Source organism: Grammomys surdaster, unplaced genomic scaffold, assembly GCF_004785775.1.
Source record: "Grammomys surdaster isolate TR1022 unplaced genomic scaffold, NIH_TR_1.0 174, whole genome shotgun sequence".
Lineage (NCBI taxonomy): Eukaryota > Metazoa > Chordata > Mammalia > Rodentia > Muridae > Grammomys > Grammomys surdaster.
In genome coordinates this window covers 4708172-4722072 of record NW_021604622.1, presented here as the reverse complement: position 1 = coordinate 4722072, position 13901 = coordinate 4708172, and the positions used below count along the sequence as shown (strand labels likewise).

At 43.0% G+C, this 13901-nt stretch overlaps 1 protein-coding gene across 3 annotated transcripts in view; it reads right to left on the bottom strand.

Moving 5' to 3' along the window:
• Nadk2 (NAD kinase 2, mitochondrial) overlaps positions 1 to 13901 on the bottom strand; it is a 38765-nt gene that overhangs the window by 11062 nt on the left and 13802 nt on the right. For all 3 annotated transcript variants that reach the window (XM_028767609.1, XM_028767607.1, XM_028767610.1), the window contains exons 4-7: positions 13382 to 13463; positions 8086 to 8169; positions 6623 to 6759; positions 1405 to 1483 (exon numbers count right to left, since the gene is read on the bottom strand). In XM_028767609.1, the coding sequence (XP_028623442.1) occupies positions 1405 to 1483; positions 6623 to 6759; positions 8086 to 8169; positions 13382 to 13463 (382 nt within the window). The remainder of the gene's footprint in view (positions 1 to 1404; positions 1484 to 6622; positions 6760 to 8085; positions 8170 to 13381; positions 13464 to 13901) is intronic.

The following is a 13901-nucleotide window of genomic DNA, read 5'->3' as shown; positions in this document are numbered from 1 at the left end:
AGTAGGAGATGAACTCGGCTCCAGTCTATACCTAATCTGTACAATCTATAAGATGAGGAAACTAAGTGTACTGTACCACGGTGGAACTGACTTTATTTCATGCTGTTTATTTTACAGAGAGTAGCCATGTTGCTTTAAAGATTAGGAAAAAACGTTGGTATTTCAAAAAAACACATTTATCAGTAATAAAGTATATACTATATTTTTACATTTTATATTTTATATTGCTACCAATAATTCTATCTATTTGTGCTTTAGTTCACTACTGTGAACTAAACCTAGAGATTCAGTCACGCAAGGCTAGCACTCTGCCACTGAGATTATCTCCAGCCCTTAATCAAGGCATTAACCTTGAACTGACACTCGCCTTGTGGTTACACTAAACACGGAACAACTACAAACAGGATCAAAAGCACCTTATCTGAAGCTTATGCACTAAATGTCATGCAGATGTAACATAAGGGATGTCCGGCAACCAACCTAGTCACAAGTATTAGTGCCACACATGACAAAGGTGAGTGAGACTAAGGAATTATTCATGGTAGAAGCATAAGGCCACAACAGTGAAATGGAATATGTGATTCATAATTGCATGCTACAGATAAACAAGCAAATAAGCAAATCAGCTTTAAAACACCAGTAAGTAGAGACATTTTCCTCCTCTTGTGCATGTGTCTCTATGTGAGAGAAAAGGGGGAAGAGAGGTGTGTGTTCTAAGAGAAAAATTTGTCTTTATGTGTGAGTGTATGTGTGTGTGTGTGTGTGTGTGTGTGAGAGAGAGAGAGAGAGAGAGAGAGAGAGAGAGAGAGAGAATATATGTGTGTGTTGTATATGAGAAAGAGAGTGTATGTGTGTGTGAGAGAAAGAATGTGTGTGCATGAGAGCATATATATGTGTGAGAGAGTTTTCGATACGTTGTGAGGGGGAGAGGACGGTGAAGAGGAAGGGTGGAGAGCACCAGGAGGATAGGTTTTCTCTGCCTAAGCCATGACCTCAAGGTCCATGGCCTCGCGCTCTAACAAGACTGTTAGTGGCCTCCGGAGCAGGGGACTCTTAGGGGATATAGGAACGTGCAACTACACTCAGTTTTAGGAAAGGAATTTTAATACAGATGGCCCAGGAATCACCTGTAAACGTCTGCCTAGCGCCTGGCTCTGGGGCCTTTGGAACTCCTCCCTCTGATCAAGGCCCTGGAGTGCAGTGCAGTTAGGACTCTGGGAACTGCCGAATTTCAAGCTTCACATACTTTTTCTCATAGACTATTCTATTTCCATTGCTATTACTGGTTTTGGAAAGAATTTTATTAAATAATTAATTTCTACTATTTATATATATCATTATTTCTACAAGCCAAGTTGTAGACATTACTGACCTCTACATTCAAGATCATAAACTACAAGGTACCTGGATGACAGGCTCTCCCCGATGAAGACTTCATTGAGCGCTCTCACCGGCAGAAGCTGAGGTCCTGACGCCTCCGATCCTGTAGGAGAAGGTGAGAGAGCCTTGAATTTCAGAACTATCACAATAAAAAGTTCATAAACTTTAAAAAAGTAATAAACTCCAGAGCTTTAAAACCGTGGTATTCTTTACTATAACCAACACAATCATCTTGAACTGCTCAGAAGATAAAACCTAAGTCACCTAGTCTAAATCAACAAACCGCACTTCTGCCTCTCCAAAATTTAATTCTTCTCAAAGTACTATGAAAAGCAAACCTGGAAAGCACTAGAGAGAGAACAGACTAAGCACCCGGGAAGAAGCACACCTTCCATTTAGTTCACAATCACCTGCGTGGCTCATGCTGGCAACCAGCCCAGAAAGATCTAGCAATGTCAGGAGCCACAAAGTCCTGCTCTACATGACTGTGGGACCGTGAGCTCAACAAGATAACTGCAGACATCTCAAGGCAGACAAGGAAAAGCCCGCAGAGCCCCGACCCTACACAAAGGACTATAGGCCACCAAGGGATGCTGAGAGCAAACGACTCTGAGCCAGGGACGATCACAGCGGCTGGTTAACCAAGACCAAGTGATCTGCCGAAAACACACATGCAAGTAGCATGCAGCCTGAGCAGGTCATACACAGGGATGCACATGTGTATATACATGTATGTACACAGCAGCCAGTAATGAAAAATGAAGCCATGGATATGAAGGAGAACAAGGAAGGGAAGGAAGGGAAAACGTTCTAATCTTCTGACAGAAAAAAAAATTAAGGGAAAGAAAGGGAGGGGGGGGGGAGGGGGGGGGGGGAGGGGGAAGGGGGGGAGGGGGGGGGGGGGGGGGGGGAGGGAGGGGGGGAGGGAGGGAAGAAGACAACAATGTCTTTCAATTGGAAAAACTTCAAAAATATTTTTAGAAATGTCAACATTAGAAAACCAGTAGCACACCTTCCGTGGAGGCCAGTAAGAGTCCCTATCTTTTGTTTAATCTGTGCCACTAAGTAAGTGTTCTCCATCACCACAGTAGAAAATCCTGCGAGCGTTCTCAGTACTGGCGGAATTAAACTTGATCTTGTTATCTTCAAAGAGGTCCCTTTACTCTTTGTCCTTTATTAATGTTCAACTGGAAATGTCAGCCCTGCCCCACCCCCCACCCCTCACCCCACCCCCGAATGTTATCATCAGCAGGACTGGAGTCAAGTGTCTCTCACAGGATCAACATTACGGCAAAAGTTACTTGTCCCTTCCTTACACACTTCTAAGTCCACACTTACTGAGTCTATCCCACTATGGTGGGCAGGCTCTAGTAACCTCTGCCACGCAGCCTTCACGTCGTCCCTCCATTACATCACAGCAGAAGTGGGCAACAGCGATCATGCACCCACTTCTGAGACCCAGTTAGAAAAGACACTGCACTTCTATCTCGCTGTGTATGTCTCTGCCCTCCCCCTCAGCTCACGCACTGTGACGTAAGGCTGGAATGAAGCCTTCTGCTACAACCGAGTGAGAAACAGCAAGTGACTTCTCCAGCGCCATGACATCACATCATCAGGTGCCGCTGTTCTGCTTGACAGCTCAAGTGTTAGCTCCCGAGGAGTACTAAACCAGGGCTAACGGGTTAAGATGTCCCTGGATTATGACCTTCACATCCTGTGAGGTTACAAATATGCATGCCTAAAATGCTAAAGATCGGAGCAATCTGTTACATAGCAGTAGAAATTAACTCCACTAGACACTGAACACACTAATGAGCCACACCGTCACCAACACAACCTCTGACCTGCTTATTCCCTAAGTCTGTGCACATGTTTACTACATTGGATATAATATTTTTCTCATTTCTTCTGGATTTTAACCTCCTAAGGAAACTAACTATTCTTCCAGCTATAAAGAGTTCCTGTGACAATACCAAGAGTTCTTTGCGCGTTTGCTATTTGTCTGCTTTGTCCAGCTCAACAGAAGGAGCCTGACACTCCAAGTCCTGAGAATGCAGGAACACACTACCACACCTGGCCAAGAAGCCATATTCAGAAGATTCTGCGTTTAACGAAACTTCATTGCATTCAAGGCCGTAATATTCACTTTAACTTTTAGTATTATCCCAATTTGCTTTGAGATGTCTCATATCAGACAGATGGACAAAAGTACAATCCTAAAAACTTACTGTTTAGATTATTTTTCCTTAAAGTAATTAATGGAATTCTTAAAACCTTCATCCCCATGGATCCTCCACCAGTGTTCAACTAACAGCACAAATAGTATTAGTAAATGAACTCTTGCCATTCACGTAGTTTCTTTTATATGGACTCCATCCATAGCATGTGGGTTGTTTTAGTTTAGTTTTGTTTTAGACACAGGGTGCGTTGGTTTGAATAGGTATGGCCCCCACTGACTCATGTGTTTGAATGCTTGGCCCACTGGGAGTGGTACTCTAAGTACCAGTGGCCTTGTCAGAGGAAGTGTATCACTGTGGGGGCCGGCTTTGAGGTCTCCTATGTTCAAGGTCTGCCCAATGGGGCACACAATCTCCTTCTGCTGCCTTTGGATCAAGATGTAGAACTCTCAGTTCCTTGTCCAGCACCGTGTCAGCCTGTACTCTGCCATGTTTTCCACCATGATGATAATGGATCTCTGAACTGTAAGATAGATGCTTCAACAGTATAACCAATGTTGGGATTGTCCAGGCAGTCAGCTGTCTCTGTCACTTCTGTAGTTCTGGAAGCTGTGTCCCTGTGCTTCCTGCACACTCAGGTAATATTTAATCCCTCCTCAGATCTCTGACAGGGTTGAAGACAGTTATAGTCTCATAATTAAACTTAAGTTGTTTAGAATTAAAGATGTTCTAGATTTGAAAAGATGGTTTTAGGATGAAAATACAAGTTAAAATAGGGACGGTTAAGTACCTCATCTAAGTTACAAAACAAAGACTGGACTTTTAAAGGTAATTCATAATAATTTTCATAATGCTTTCAAAATAGTTCTACATACTATTTGTTACTATATGAGAAAGAGCCTTCTTAATTGGACAAAAAGGGAAAATATAGTGGGTTGGTCTAATGCTGCTTGTGTTCTTATGCTTATTTTGGGGACCCCAAGTCAGGTTGCCCCAGAGACAAGAGTCCACATGTAGATACTGAGTGATCCTGCCCCCAAATAATTTCTTGATTGGGAAATAGAAATGCCAACAGCCAATAACTAGGCAGAAGAGACATAGGTAGGGTTCAGGTTTCACAGGCTTGGGGTGAAAGAAGCCACCATGGGTTAGGAGTAAAGCAAATGTGGCCCTGTGGGATGGTCAATTGGAGTTCTGAGCAGCCCAGATGAAACATAGTAGGTAGTAAGTAGTAATTCGGAGTTATCGATAGCAAAGTAAATTCTAACAGCATGGAGGGTAGGTATCTGCCCAGCTATTATGCTGCTTAAGGCTTATTAAAAATATAAGGGGTGTGTGTGTGTGTGTGTGTGTGTGTGTGTGTGTGTGTGTGTGTTTTAAATCTGGGAACTCAATAACCAAAGGTGGAGTAGAAAACCCAGGCCAGAATTTAAATAATTCTACAACATGCCCCAATTAGTCACTTTCCTTTATAAGAATGGCTCTGGTCATGGTGTCTCTTCATAGCAACAGCAACCCTAACTAAGACACAGGTCTCTCTTTCATATAGCTCTGGCTATCCTGGGATTCACTTTGTAGAAGATCTCAAACTCAAATTCAAAGAGATCTGACTACCTCTGCCTCCCAAGTGTTTGCAAATAATAATTACTAAGAGATATAATTAAAACTTAGAAAGAAAACAAATCCACATACATAAAATCCCTTTAAAGGTGAACTTATAATAAAAATATATTCTTTTTTTATAACATGTGACAAGAATAACCTAGGCAAGGACGGGTCACAATACATGATGTCACTAGCTTAAAGTTGCATCATTTAAGTTCAAAGATGTAGAGGGGTTCCCTCTAGTCTCCTTCTAAATTGAAAAGCTAAATAATCAAATATAGTCTCAAACCTCTTTCTGTATTTAAAACCCAAATGCAAGTTTTCTAGACAGTGTTTCCTGATAACATGAAGAGAACATAAGGTAGATATCAAACACACACCTTGAACTGGCTCTCAGGATCTTTAGAAACTCACCTACTAAAAATAAATCCTAACAAACACCCCTCTAAAACAGTCCCTCAGACAATCACTACCATGCTGTTAAATGTAACCATGGTAATAACTGTAGAGATATCAGTGTCTAATGTGCTACTGACGACTGAAATAGTCTTGACTCCAGATCCTTTATACCCAGAGCCGTATCAGTGGTCCCAGCACTCTGGAAATCCTACTCACTCTACTCATACACATTTTGTTTAGAAATTTACTGTCCCTGTATTCTGAGACATTTTCTTGTATTTTTACTTTGGCCATTGTTTAGGTCTGTTCCCAGCTCAACCGTCAGTCAGATGCTCATCTGGTTCCTGAGCCAGATTCACTCACTGTGAATAGGTCTTATAGGTATGATCTCTGCATGGTTTCATACATCTCTCTGAAGACGCAACTAGTGATGGAAAGACGTGGTTCACCATCTTTTGACGATACTAATGTTTTTCATGGTTCATAAGTTTACAGTTATGGAAAACAAAAAATGGCAAAAGAAAATTTCATAAATTAGAACAAAGATGAACTCTATTCACTTTAACCCTCACAGAAAACAATTCCAAGTTCCCATCTTAATCTGCTTCAAACAGAAATCTCAAACCCAGGGTGCAAACTTTTCCACCAAGAAAGGTTCTATTTGACAACTACAGTAAACACACTTAAATCCTAAAGAGTGAGAGAGTGAAGGACACACAGAGCAACAGAAGCACACGGATGAGACCCCGCAGACCAGCTCATCCAGTTTCTGCTGCTTCCCTCTGGACGTGTCAAGGTCTTTCCCTAAGTGTCAACTGTCCAGCCAGGTACTGATAATTCACCCTTAGTCAACCAGTTCTCAACCCTGTCCTACAGACAGTTCATCTTAAGACATGTTCTACTGTTTTAGATTCTATAGCAACAATGACAACAAAATTAAGCCAGCAAAAAACATTTTTAGAGAGTTCTTAGTGGCACTAAAAGCATACTAAATGTAAATTATTGCTTTAAAACTTAGCAATTACACAGTGCCCACTCCAGGCTAGCCCCAGCCCACCTACTTTCATCATGCACTCTTTCGATGTTAAAGGCTCGGCTGTGCTGATTCAAGCTCAGCTGCTGTTCGTGAAGGTCCACAGGAGTGGGGTTTATGCCAGTCCCTTCCAGATATAACCTGATCCGCTGCCTCCATAACCACCTGCAAGTGAAGAAAAGGGAAGTTATGGTAAAGTCAAATACACTGAGGTAAGGCTTAGACATTATGATAACCTCAGCAAACTGAAAGATGTATATGAGATGCTAATTATCGGTTGAGCACAGCGACATTTACATGTCTTTAATACCAGCACTAGAGAGGCAGAGGCAGGCAGAACTCTGCGAATTTGAGGCCAGCCTAGTCTACATAGCTAGTTACAGGACAGCCAGACATGAATAAATTATAGAATAAACGCCTAAAGCCCACAGGTCTCTAAAAGACGTGTGTGGATGTGTGGATATTTACATCTCTTTCCAGTTGTTGGTAATGTCTAATAAGCTTATATAAAACCTACAAGTAATCTGAATTTAAATATTAATAATAACCCATTAAATCCATAAGAGCTAGACATAAGCATGTGTTTGCTCAGCAAAATCTATCACAGAAGGCAAACAGCACCCCATTAAGGTGAATGTATGAGATCAAGTTCCCCACAATTTCAAAATGGTGTTTGTTTTGAAGAAGAAGAGGAGGAGGAGGAGGAGGAGGAGGAGGAAGAGGAGGAGGAGGAAGAAGAAGAGGAGAAGAGGAAGAGGATGAGGAAGAGGAGGATGAAGAAGATGAGGAAGAGGAGGAAGAGGATGAGGAAGAGAAGGAAGAGGAAGAAGAGGAGGAGTAAGAGGAGGAGGAGGAGGAAGAAGAAGAAGAGGAGAGATTAAGAAGTGGCAAATGTGAACTATTTACTCCATAGAGACATAAACCATAATGTGGTAGAAGTGGGTGCTGAGAGTTCACATTTGGGGTCCCCGTGTGCTCACAGCAAGCCCTCCCACCACCCACATCTCCAACTCTGTGAAATACATTTTTAAAAATCCCATCCTACTGCCTAAAACACACTTCACAGCTAACACAGACTGGAACTCAGCCTGGTTTGATTAAACACACAGTCCTCCAGCCATTATTACATAAAAGTACAAATACAAAACTGAACCTTTAGTTTTACCAAACAGCCCTAACTATCTCTCCTAAATGCTAAGAGCATGTATTAATAATAAAACTAAGGAAAAGTGGGGGTAAGGTCACTCTCGCTGAAGGACTAAAACCTTCATTTGCGACTACAACCCAAGTAGCATTTGTCATGGTCTCTCGACTTTGTTCTGACTGAAGTAGGAGAAGGTAAGGAGAGGCCTGGAACTGGCCTCTAGAGTTTTTATGGCTGCTTTTGTTAACTATGAGTGCCCAGTTTTCTGCTTGTCCTCTTTTTGAATAATATCAGCAGCACACATTAATCTATTAAAGAATCAAATGCAAAGAATAAGAAACTCCTACCTGAACTCACCACGAGAGAACTTTCGTAAGGCTTCGGGGAAGGAATGTGTGTATCGCACAGGCAGACACAGATGACCTTCAGACCTGTGATGTTCAGGTGGCACAGCAGGCAGAGGACAAGGGTATGGGAGAAAAGGGTCAGGGCATCACTGAACGACAGACTTCAGAGACCAGTTTTTCTAAATTTCAACCCACAAATTGTCTGCACTTTCAGTAACAATAGAAAAGACTGAACAAACTAGGGTCCACAACCAGCCTTAATACATCAGAATTACACCAATGTTTCCACAGTATGATGAAACTAAAAATAATAACAAAGTTCTGCTGCCAATCACCCTGTCTACTCCTCCAGGGGTAGAGTGGGATCCTCTAAATTACTTGACTGTTAACTTCAGATAAGTCATGTTAGGATTGTTTCCTTATTTCTACAAGTGTGATAAGCCAGCAACAGCAATGTTATTCTGAAAAATCAAACTGTGAAATGTGTAAAATTGAACTATCTGAGTGCATTCTGGAGTACAGAGGATATCCTTAAACAAAAGAATTGCGAAAGCCGATCCCTACAGGCCCTTTCCCCTCTGAAAAAGAATGTAAAAATGAAACTCACAGATTACTGCAGAAGACAAATTAAGATGAGCACTTGAAAAGGTAGAGATGGCTCTGAAGTTGCGAGTATTCCATCCACTCTTATGGAGGATCTGAGTTCAGTTCCCAGCACCCATGCAGGATGGCTCAGAGCCAACTGTAATTCTCCTTCCAAGGGACCGGATCGATACCCTTTTCTGATTCAGATGACCGTCAATTCACATGAATATATCCCACACAGACACAAAGTCACATATACATAATTAAAAATAAAATCTACAAATCAAAAAGTAATCGAGAATTACAAAAATGGTAAGAGTCCCTTTAAGTTGCTCCAGGGTAGTGACAAGACATGACTCCTGGTGATACCCACAAAGCTTCACTCTCATCAAGCCCATGGTGCTCTCATCGGGAAGGAATGGCGAGAGCAGACCCGGCAAGTCAAAGTCTGAATAATAAATTAATAAATTGTAAAATGTAAATCAATGAGTAGAGAAAGAAGGTTTTTCAAGGTACAATTAATAAAGGCAGGACCTCATTTTTTTTAATTTTTTGTTCTTTCATTTTTTTTCCCTTTGAGACACAGTATCACAGACTGCTTACAACTCCAGGTGCTGAGATCGCAAGCCTGGACCATTTAAAATGTCTATAGCCTTTAATACTATACACAGTGTTTGCTATATAAAAGGTAACATAGTCATTTGATAGAAAATATCTCCTTAGGTCAACCTCAAGTGTAAACTACTGTCCACAGAAGCTCACACTCTCTCATGAGTCACACTCAGATATCAGCTTGGCTCTGGGTATCAGAAGGCCTGACTAGATCCATTTCCAAGATTGCTTACGGCTGACAAGCTAGCGCCAGCTACAAGCAGGTCTGAGTTTCTCTGATGTGAGCCTTTCTTCACAGGGTACCACAGTAGGCTCAGTATCATGGTAACCGACATGTTAATGAGCAATCCAACACAGCAGCTACAATATGTCGCTCAGAGCATGGCTCAGAATTTTGAGTGTCTCACCAAGTTCACTGGCTTCACTGGGCAGCTCTGCCAGAAAATGGAGAGCAGAAACAAAGCCACAGAGGGTGGGACTATTGGGATGGGAAGGGAGGCTGACTACCATGGCATTCAAAGGCTACTCAGTTACCAAGCTCAGTAGTCCGTGCAGAAGACAGGGGAGACCCACTGGATGGTATTTTTAATTCAGACAAATCCATGGGAGGAAGCCATCTTAAAGTGGACATTCTGCCACAAATGAAGCCCTTAAATGCCAGCAGCCCTCGATGAGCTCTTTGGCCTCATGACAAGGTATAAATATAGCTTTTCTTTTTCTCTTATTTTCTATTTAGAACAATAGCTCTTCTTTGTTGTCTCTTGCCTCCATGGGCAGATCTAAGGCCTCAGTTTGTTCAAACCTGACAGGTTAATGACTTGAAGCCAGTTTTTTTTTAAAAAAAAAAAAGAAAGAAAGAAAGAAAGAAAGAAAGAAAGAAAGAAAGAAAGAAAGAAAGAAAGAAAAGAAAAGAAAATATAACTCAATCATAAAATCACTTAACAACCTCTTATCTTAATGCTATAAAAACAGGCTATTAAGAATTTCTAAAACCCACATGCATCAACACTAAAGTCGAAGGTTAATTACTAAACTAATGATCTTACGTGCTCACAGAACATTAATTCAGCTAGGTTGAAGTCCTGGGTCTACTCCCTAAGAGCTTTTAATTACATTCATTGTTTGGAAGTTTCCTGAATACTATGTGTAAAACTATGTGAATGTCAGATACAAGGTCCTATACCCAAAAGACGTAACAGTGTAAGAGAGGAGACAAGCAGAGAACAGGAGGCTGCTGGCTGAGTGCTGTCTGTGCAGGGAGCTTCAGTCTCAGTACGACACAGCATACAATTCACTCTATCTTGAGGGAATGGCCACGGGTAAGCTTGGCATAAGCACAAGCTCGCGCTTGACAGAGGAACATAAAAAGCGTGAGAACCCTGCTGGCCCTCTGGAGCACTTGCTCGCTCCTTCACAGCACCCACAACTGTCTATGTCCACAAAGCTGGCCAGAGCCAAAGTGTCCCTGAGGGGGCCTCCAACCACCATGGTGTGAACAGATGCTCACTCATGTGACTACAGTTCACACTGAGCCCTTTAGAAAGACTCCAGGCGAAGTTTAAATCCACACATGCGTTTTTCCAACTGAAGAATATATAGCTCCTGGGATGTATGAGGACAGATGAGACGATAAACAACAGATGGGCGAGACCACGCGTGTTAACTAAGAGATCCGAGGTGTATCCTCGGGACCAGAGGGGAACTGTAAAAGATTTTAATTAAGGAGCAACTATACTTAAGACTTATACTTTATAGAGAAAGACCATGACTTGTGTTACAACTTGTGTGTAAAACAGCCCCCACGGGCATCCACGTTTGAACACTCGGTCACTGAAATAATCTTCAACAACAGCCTGTGAAGGCCTGAGCTATGTTTAGTGGTAAGACATGAACTCAGCAGTGTCTTCTGCACATGGCAGGCTCTGGTCAAAGACCAAGCATGATCCAGTCATTCCACCAGGCATGGAGTAGGAGGTGAGCGTGGCCCCAGCACGGGAGCACTGATGGATTCTGGGAAAAGCAGGATCCGTTTTCAGTTAGTGTGTGGCTCCTGGTAGGCCAACCACACTACAGTGGAGAGCCCATACTCACAAGCATATGGACAGCACAGATTGAATTAAGTTATTTAAAAAAAAAAAAAAAGACGAGCAGTTGTTGAGAGCGTGGGGGTGGGGAGGTAGAGGCAGATCTGGGAGGAGTTAAGGCAAATATGATAAAATCCACAGATATAAAATTCTCAAAGAATTCATTTAAAATATTTTGAGAGGTAGAATCACTGGATGATTCCTAGAATTTATCACCAGTCGGATGAGGGACTAAGGACTAAGTCAGAGCTTCATCCCAGGTAACGCTTCCGTTTACCAGAAGGAAGCAGAAAAGCAGTGATCGCCTGTCCATAGCTGCTTACTTAATACATCTGATGAAAAGCCAATTAGCTAGAACAAGGGAAAGAGAGATTAGGGCAGAAAATAGTCTGGAAGCATGCGATGATGAGTCTCGTGACTCCGTAGAGGTGACCCCTGACGGACCAGTTTCCTGAGATGAAAGATCTATGTGCTAAAACTCAAAGCATCCAAGGAAAGGCAGGCTGAGGTGGACATGCTCTCACAGTTAAGAATCAGACTTCCTCGAGTGGGATGGGGCTGTGAGGCTTGAGACGGTTGAAGTAACAGTGACTGCAGTGGGTACACTGAGGAGGAGGACGCAAGCAGAGGATGCTCTAGCCAACAAAGGACAAAAGGACCTGGACTATATAATCCACGAAAACAGCACTAAGACCAAGGACCAAATATGAGCTCCTTTAAAAGAAATAGACATAAAGGAGAAATCACAGAGGAAGGAAGAAAAGAACCTTTAAATGTCAGAGTAAGGAAGAGCTATGCTTAAACCCCCAAGTCAACAAGGGCAGAAACTGCAGTGTGTGCTCGGCTCAGGATGTCACTGGTTTCCGAAACACTATCGGTGAACTGGCTGAGGACAAATCCAGAAAAGGCTCAGAGTTTCGCCCTGGGAAGTGAGGACGCAGCTATGCTGGGGTTAGTGGAAAGAAAAGGGGCAGCAACCAAGATGCAGACAAGAAAGTGCAGAGTCATCCTGAAAAGGCATGGTCCTGAGTGAGGCCCCAGGCAGGCCTGGAGGGACCACAGAGGAAAGGGAGCAAGTGACAAGACATCCCCAGCCTCCACTTCCTCAGTGAGCCTGGGGAGGGCTGACTCAGGGAGAAAGGATGCAGCTGTACCCAAAAGCGAGCATTCCGAGCATCCCCTGAGCAGTGCAACGGAAAATGGAGAGAAGAGAGGGTGAGAAGGCTGTGGGCAAGGCCAGAGCCTGAGAGCAGCTAGGACTCTGAAGCTGGAAATGCTAGCAAGCCCAAGTTTCTAAGGTTTGTTTGTTTGTTTTTTCTGCAGGATTTCTTTCAAGCATAACATAGGAACAGACAGGAAGATTGGCTAATCTAGAGTTGAGGAGAAAGATAATGACCGAAAGATATTTAAGAAGCCATCAAAGAGATAAATAAAATGAAGGAAATAGAGGAGGCCTGAGTACTGAGGGCATCTCTATGGGATGAGGGATACGACCTCCAGTAAGGTCAGTGTGTGTTCCTTCCTAGGAAGCAGATTATGGAGGTGTGAAACCTCCAGACAAATTTTATAGTGTCCAGTTATACTCATGGCTCTAACGGGCTGGAATAAAGAAAAGACTACATGTCAGTAAACCTGGGAAAGAGAAACAAGTTTTCAGACAGATGACAGCAACACGGAGCTCCCCCAGGCCTGGCCACTGGAAGAGACGTGGAGGGAGGGGGGATGGGCATCAGTCTGCCCAGGCACTCGGCAGTCACCTGGTCAACTGTCCGTTTTCACTAAATTGTCCTTAGAACATGTTCTGATGTTACTTTAACATCATGCATATGGAAACATTCTTGAAGCAACAGAGCCCACATCATGAGTACCAGAGGAAATAAAGAATAGCTTTGAAAATTTAATATTCATAAAAAACAGCCAACACAAAACACAAAGCAGAAATGTCTGCATGTAGAATATTTTAAAAACTAACCCTGTAAAATTACTTATTACAAAATAAACATGGCCTCGCTTACCGTTCCGGATCAGTGTTGACCCCAATAACAGGTTTAAGTCTGTCCAGAACTTTACTCGCAGCCAGGAGCATCGTGCCGTCACCTAGCACAGAGTGCGAGACACAACCAGACTTGTCTTAGAAAGCAGCTCGAACATTCTGGAAACCAGGAGTCTTCTTCCAACCATAGTCCCTCCCAGCAGACTGCTACAGCTTCCCCTCAACCTGTGCCTGCTGTACAGCGCTGAGCCTGCTGTACAGAGCAGAGCCTGCTGTACTGTGCTGAGCCTGCTGTACAGAGCTGAGCCTGCTGTACTGTGCTGAGCCTGCTGTACTGTGCTGAGCCTGCTGTACAGAGCTGAGCCTATTGTACAGAGCTGAGCCTGCTGTACTGTGCTGAGCCTGCAGTACTGTGCTGAGCCTGCTGTACAGAGCTGAGCCTGCTGTACTGTGCTGAGCCTGCTGTACTGTGCTGAGCCTGCTGTACAGAGCTGAGCCTATTGTACAGAGCTGAGCCTGCTGTACTGTGCTGAGCCTGCTGT